At 34.9% G+C, this 7,511-nt stretch overlaps 1 protein-coding gene and 1 long non-coding RNA gene across 3 annotated transcripts; both read right to left on the bottom strand.

The window, feature by feature from the left end:
* Positions 1–756: 756 nt before the first annotated feature.
* Positions 757–1,206, bottom strand: LOC134228152 (uncharacterized). Its single transcript, XR_009983852.1, has 3 exons — positions 1,103–1,206; positions 928–1,045; positions 757–867 (listed from the first exon to the last, which is right to left on the bottom strand). It is a non-coding gene; the product is annotated as an uncharacterized LOC134228152 (long non-coding RNA).
* Positions 1,207–3,869: 2,663 nt separating this feature from the next.
* On the bottom strand, positions 3,870–7,018 carry LOC134219834 (probable cytochrome P450 28a5). 2 transcript variants are annotated; one of them, XM_062698703.1, is made up of 5 exons: positions 6,786–7,018; positions 5,534–5,777; positions 5,380–5,472; positions 4,342–5,310; positions 3,870–4,280 (listed from the first exon to the last, which is right to left on the bottom strand). In XM_062698703.1, exons 1-4 carry the CDS (start codon positions 6,971–6,973, stop codon positions 4,342–4,344), a joined length of 1,494 nt encoding a protein of 497 aa, XP_062554687.1. In that variant the 5' UTR covers positions 6,974–7,018; the 3' UTR covers positions 3,870–4,280. The 2 variants fall into 2 exon arrangements, with proteins under 2 accessions (XP_062554687.1, XP_062554688.1); XM_062698704.1 differs by having other exon boundaries at positions 3,870–5,310.
* Positions 7,019–7,511: the final 493 nt, after the last annotated feature.

Genomic DNA, 7,511 nt, shown 5'->3' with positions numbered 1-7,511 from the left:
GTGTGCGCTGAAATACATCATAAGTTAAATCTATGGATTTTTGCCAATAAATATGTGTGGATTTTTAGTAGTGTACTGTACTGCCCTTCTACGCATAGTTTTCCCATGTTAGTTTTTGTGGATTTTGACTTTTCACCATAGAGCTCTCTATTTTGATGTATACTTTTAGAAAGCTCAACAGATTTCAAACTTTGTTCGGAAAATCATTGATAACAACATCAAGCCTATTTGTCCCATTGCTCAATTTCTACGCATAATTGTCTCGCGATGATTAAATTCATCATTATGGCGGATTCTGTTATTTTATGGAGCAAAACACATTGAAATAGCATTTTCTGTTTAAATCTTGCAATCTTTGCCTGTTGCACTGGTTTAATGGGGCAATTTGTACAATACTCATTTTAGGCGACATAATCAGTTCAACCACGAGGATGGTTCACTTCCATCACGCAGAAAAAACTATTTTAAAAACAATAATATCTAACATAAATTCAACAAGAATCTCGCATTGTTTTGGCGGTAATAAGAATTATTGTTGTTTCAACAATCCAATATTATTGTTTTAACAAAAGCTTTGAAAGCTATGGTTTCAGAAAGCTTTCATAAGTTTTCAACATTCTATATGATAACAAAAATAATATTATTGATTTTAAAAGAGATTTATTGTTGATTCAAAAAGAGAAGTATGTTTGTTCCAATAAAAAAATTGGTTGTATATAAATAGTGAAATGCATTTTATTGCTTTAAAATCAAAATGTTTTTATATTTTTGTTCTTTATTATATTTGTTACATTTAATTAATTTTGTTATTCTTCCTCCTGTACAACGTTTTTTTTTTAAACTGGCAGGATTTATGTCGATATTTATCTGAAACAGTATCATACATGATTATACTATTTATTTCTAATGGAAATTTATTGCATTTACCTGGTTACATCTCCGTGGATTTATTTGAGGGAAATTCCATTTTCCCTACTTACATCGTATGCTTGGTATGATGTCTTGGCGAATGGTTTCCGTGCCACATTTTTAGACCAAATGAGTTCTGAAAATAATATTTTGAATGATTATTGGTCATAAATTTAATTATAGATTAACAAACCTTGATAATTAGCAACAGCAGTCCTCATTATGTCCGGTTCATTTTTGTCCACTTGAGAAAAACAATTTTTTTTTAGTTATTTTGATGGAAGTTCGGTTTGTTTACTAAAATTAAGCCAAACAACCATTAATACCCTATATGATTTTTGCAATTAATTTTAATCGACACATTCAAATAAATACAAATATTTTATTGTATTGTATAAGTATTGTAAAAATGATAAATTTAACGCAGAATCAATAAAACTGGACTGGTTAATAATAACAAATCTAACAAGCATGTTATTATTGAGCGTGTTTATTATCTAACTATATAAAACTAAATGGTCCGTTTAGTGGCGCTAAACGTCAAAATAATATACTTGCCACACAAGATACATTTTCATGCAATTGCTGAGCATTGGAGAGCTTACAATTGATAACTATGGAAATGCTAATAGAACAAAAGTTGAAAACAAGCCAAGTTCCAGTAGGAATATAGAACGATTGAAAAAGAAGAATCATTACTGTTACATTCACTAAAATAAATTTAAGCATATTGAATGTTTGTTGAAGGTTTTTGTAGTTTTCAAGGAAGCATATTATATGTCGGATATTGTTCACAAAAACCCACTGAGGTTATTTTAAATTGTATACATTGAAGCCATGTGAGCTTTTTTTAAAAGCTTATTTCTAATAAGTATTGTTGAAACAATAATACTTTGTTATTGATGTTATGTTAACGAATCTTGTTGAAACAATAAATTTCATTGTATATTCAATAAAATGTGACGACATGAAAACAACAATCATATTTTTTGGTTCAATGTTAACAGTTTTCTGTCCGTGATAGATAAAGCATCCCAGTAAACCACATATCATATATGAAATGATAAATTATATCGCATATATTGCTATTTTCTTTCACATTCGTATATGACTGCTTATAAAGATGGCTAAAATATGAATAATATTGTATATGATACCTGCGTATGCAATATTTACGATTGCGTTTATGAAAGTCATAAACCTATATAAACAATATCAGTTTTATCGGATCAAATCGGAAAAATCGTTTATGTATACAAATATTGTCATGCAAATCATATAGCGATATGCGTTGCACGTATACAGCTTCCACCTTCTGCGTGTTGAGCACTGAACCTTACCGATTAAATTAATTTCAAAATTACTTACTTTACTCCATCTGATCTGCCAAAATTCCGATTATAGCCGGTGTAATTTTGTGCTGCCAACCATTATCGCTCAATATCTGCGAACAACTAATATGTAATTGAGCTATAAACACAGCTTGAAAGTAAACACGGTGAAAGACTTTACTGATGTTGACATTTCAGAATCGTTTATACGTGGGTTGAATCGTTTGGAAGGATGCGCAATCGTTGTTATGTACGAACATTATCAGGAAAATCATAAGTTGTTATCATATACGATTCAAGCCACATTTGTACGTACAACAACAAGGCATCCGAATCGTATCAATGTAGTTCATATCGTACACTGAAGCTCTTGTCAATAATAAATCTCGCTTAACTTTTCAAAAGGACCTAAGTAACATTTTTTTTCATGAATTAATTTGAGTACTGCAATCAAAATCTTTCATGTTGTTCTGTTGATTGCGCTATTCAAATTAATTCATGAAAAAAATGTTACTTAGGTCCTTTTGAAAAGTTAATCGAGAAATCTCCATCTAGATTATGATTGTCAAAATTTTGCTGCTTTTCAAGAGCTGCTTATTTAGCACGTATATGGCCTCCACTTTAGTAGGTATATAGCGATTCGGTGCACTATATACATAATATATTGTGTGTATATGATGACCTATATCAATAGCAATAAGTATAAAAATGTTGACTGGGATGTGGATACATATGTCAATCGCAGTAGGGTAAAACGACCTATTATGGAGGGGTTAAGCACCGTGTCAAAACAAAATTGATTTCAAAAATTCTTCAAAGATTACCTGATGGTCGATTTCCACATTGAAGTAGTTGAATAGGATGCTCGTTAACTATAGTTTCGTAAATATTACGTCAATAGTGCTGAACTTATGTTGTTTTGTTTTTATCACAATAAAAACGAACTACCGCAATAATAGGACGCAGTAGCCTATCGTTGCGATATTTTTTGAAGGTCAGTCCTATTGTTGCGGTAGTGCATGTGATTCTTATGGAGAACGATACCGCAACAATAGGACCTTAGCACTACCGCAATAATAGGCCCAAAGGATACAAATTTTTAACGAAAAATGTTGATTTTTCATCATTTTGAACGGAATTTTGTCAAACAAAAGCTGTTCTAGTCATTAATCCGAAGAGTTTTAGCGTACCCACAATTGTTTTTAATGCTATTTTATCCAGAATGGACTACTTTAACACTACCGCAACATTAGGGCATACCACAACGATAGGACGTTTTACCCTAGTCATTCACGGAATCATGCACTGAACAAGCTGATATGCGTAGAAAACACAAAACAAGCGCTCTATTTCTCAGCATAACTGTCCCGCCAAACTATTTTCATGATCGTTGTCGCAAATTCTATTTGTGAGTAAAAAATAAGAATGAATTTAATTAAATTAAGTCTTCTGAATGGTTCTGTGAGGTAATAATCTTATATTTCATTCAGGTTATACGCCAGCAATGAAAATTAGTGTTCAATTTCAAATGCCATTTTCTAATTTGTCGCATTTTGAATTTGGTATAAGCATGCGTAGAACGGCAGTGTAGGGGTGGGACTTTTCATTCACTGTATAATAAACACAACATTTCGATTTTAAATTTTATTTCGTGATATTACACTTCATACACAGTATTATAAAGTCCATCCGCATACTGTTAATCGCTTATAACAAAATAACTTTTAGAACTTTTGAGAAGAGTTTCTATAGTTTCTACGTATGCTTCACTTGAAATTTTTTTTCCAATATCATCTTTATGTTTGTTTTTCTTTTTCTTCTTCGTACAACATCAACTCACCATTAACCAGTACTCCTTTCGAAATGAGCAATCTTCGTTTAAAAGTATTTGTGATGTTTTTGTCCCAACTAGATTTTATACATATATCTTACACAGTGATTTAAGTGTACGAGACACAGCGCATAGAGAGCTTAATGGAGCTTTTCCAACCTGCATGCCAGTCCTTCCAGTCCAATGTTCTTCGAAGTGAGAAATTCTTGCTGGAAGCGCGAAATACGTGTAATGTCTTTAAGAACAATAACAACCAAATGGAATATTTACTTATTCGATGGTTTTATAATCCAACCAGATACTCCCAATTGGGTACAACATGAACAATTTTGGGTCATATTTGAATGGAATCAGTGTCTTGGAACTCAGCGATACTTCAAATTTGTCTATTATCTCCACAATTCCCCTCTTCAGCTGGGCAACAGCAAACCGCATTCCTAGACACATTCGGGGCCCTTCGCTGAACGGGAAGTAGACGCCTTGTTCCCTGTACTGTTTGCCACCTCCATTTTCCGGCGAGAATCTCTCTGGGTTGTATTCATCAGGTTCGTCATAGTATTGTGAATCAAGTTGCACGAAGAAAGGAACAACCACCGAAGTTCCTTTTGCCACAGGTATTTTCTTTCCTTTCGATCCAATCAGTACGGTGCTCTCTGTGCATCGTTTTGCCATTACTGGAACAACAGGGTGAAGTCGTAGCGATTCGTTCAGAACTTGATCGAGATAGGTCATATTGCCAATGCTGTCATAATTGATGCCTCCTTTGTCAGCTTGAACGCTTCGGATTTCCTTTCTTAGTCGGTTCTGTATTTCAGGGTGAGTTGCCAAATCGAATAGGCAATATGCCATTACCAGGCTGGATGTCTCAAACCCGTCCTCGAAGAACGATACGCCATGGCCAGCCATGTCGATTTCCGAAATTTCTTTTTTCTCCTGTAGCGTAAGTAGGTGGTCCAAGTAGTCGTTTCGGACGATGTTGTTCTGCTTACGATGGCGAATGGCGTCTTTCATTATGCGAATAAAGAAATCTTCGACTTCCCGAGGAACGAATGAAAATTTGTAGAACTTTTTGACTGTTGGAAAAAAAGTTGTTACCATTAAAATAAACTGCGCAGTGAAGTTGAAATCCATTATACGACGACCCATTTCTCGTATTTCAGGCTTATCCTTGGAAAATGACTGGGCATCGATTGCAAATACGCAGTTGGAAACGACATCGGTAGTGTATTTCGCCATAAGCTAGTTTATATAGGAACGCATAACAGATACAACGAAATTCATAAATATTGACATATTTTATAAACTTACCTCCTTTGTATCAATAGCCTTCGTATTGTTTTTCTTAACATATTCTGTCATTTTCACACACACTTCATCCATAAGAAACGAAAGTGCTTTTATCTAAAAAAAACAAAGGCTAATTTTCAACACATTGTTTACTCAATGATTCTGTCTAATTTACTCGGTTGTTGGTGAAAGCCGGTGTGATTTCCATGCGCCGTGTCTTCCATTTCTCACCGGACAAAGTGAACGGGTTCCTCGAAAATAGTGGGTCAGATTTTTCATCCACAACATCGGAGAAATCGTTTGCCGCAAAATAGCGAAAGCCTTTTATGAGAACTTCCTTGATCAGTTCTGCATCTCGAACCATCAATAGAGGCGTTCGGACGGCAAAATATCCAACCACGGGTTCGTTTTTGAAGTCACTGCAGAAAGAGGAATGGTTAAATGTATCACGCTTATGAAGTACCCACAGACCACAGACATGGCAAATCGCAATTCATCTTATTTAGCTACAAAAACTGCTAAGGAGTATTTGGAGATAGATAAAACTTTTCAGTCGTTTAAAAAGGCAACAATTCGCTAAGTTAGCTAACGAATTCAGATAGTTTTTTTTTGTCTTTATTAAGGAGACTTTCAGCCCTAGGGTGGCTCGTCTCCGCGAATTCAGATAGTCAAATATTCTGTAGATTCAGTTCCGATCCTAAATTCGAATCAAAGGACAGGATGTCACTTGTCATAAGACGAGTTAATACAATCCCATTGAATTCCACCACTTAATTGTATCTTGACAGATACGTATTTCGACCTCAAATGTAAGGCCGTCTTCAGTGTCTCGTACTTGACTCGACTTACGTACGAGACACTGAAGACGGCCTTACATTTGAGGTCGAAATACGTATCTGTCAAGATACAATTAAGTGGTGGAATTCAATGGGATTGAATTAACTCGTCTTATGACAAGTGAAGACATTCCACTAAAAAGCTCAAAATAATTTTCTTATCGGACAGGATGTGTTTTTTAACGCTTGACTGAATTTGTATGACTTCTGATTACAGACACTCCTTTGAAATCCGCAATGAACAAACGATTTTCTCAGCTGGGATTTGAGCTGAAATCCACGAACCGAGCACTCGGCTATGCGAATCTCGGTTAAAGAACTTGCGGTTCTATGTTAATTCCTTAAAGTTTTTCTAACTGTATATAGATTGAAGTCAAGAAGTTACCACTTAACCCTTAAAGGCGCAAGGCGAAAAAATTTTTAACGTAAATAACCATTGAAATCATTAACGTTAAACGTATTTCCGGTTTGTTGTTTTAAAACAACATTGCGCATTTAAGGGTTAAAAGCACTAGTTACAACTCATTTGAAGCTTTTTCATTAAAATATTTTTAATGACTTCACCAAACTCTACAACAGCAAAACACTCACTTATACAATTTTTGATATTCGTAGTAAATATGTCGTTTCCGTGTTAAAACACTTGGTAGATTTCCGAACAGTATTTTCGGCTCGGGTCCTTTGATGTCCAAATTTCTCCATTTGTTAAAATTCCATGTCAGGAACAAATAAACTGCACCCAAGAAGCCACCCAACAACCCTATCACTGTCCACCACATATCAGATTGAAACTTGTACTTGTCGCGTAGAAGGTATAAGTTCGACTAAAGATTTCCGACCCGGGCTACATGCACAACGTAGAAGAGAGCCAGTAAATCACAGTCAATTGACTAAATCAAGTGGTAGTGAATTTCCTTGGTAGTTGATGAATAAATATTTTAAAGTAGATAGGTAAACAGTTTGTTTTTCTAGCTCATGCAGCATGATAGAAAAAAAATCTCGAGTGTGGCTGCTAAAACGAATGACACTTAAGCCACAGAAACAAACAAACATAACTTTGAAAGTTTTGTGCAAAAAAAGTCATTGCCTGTTGTGTATAGGGGGAAATCCCTATGCACCGGGAAACTCCACTATACCGGACACTCCTCGAAACGACACTTTCAGATGTCCTTCCACCAGTAGCGCCGGGAGTGGGTGGGTCAAAATCAAGGCTTTGACCTACCCATATTTAAGTAAGTACATATCATCTGGTTGGAATTGGTATACATTAGCATTAGCATTATTAGACGATACACGCCAAGACTATTGTTTATGAGT

This window comes from Armigeres subalbatus, chromosome 3, assembly GCF_024139115.2.
Source record: "Armigeres subalbatus isolate Guangzhou_Male chromosome 3, GZ_Asu_2, whole genome shotgun sequence".
NCBI classification, from domain to species: domain Eukaryota; kingdom Metazoa; phylum Arthropoda; class Insecta; order Diptera; family Culicidae; genus Armigeres; species Armigeres subalbatus.
Note: the sequence above shows the minus strand (reverse complement) of the source record. Positions and strands in the feature narration are given on the sequence as shown.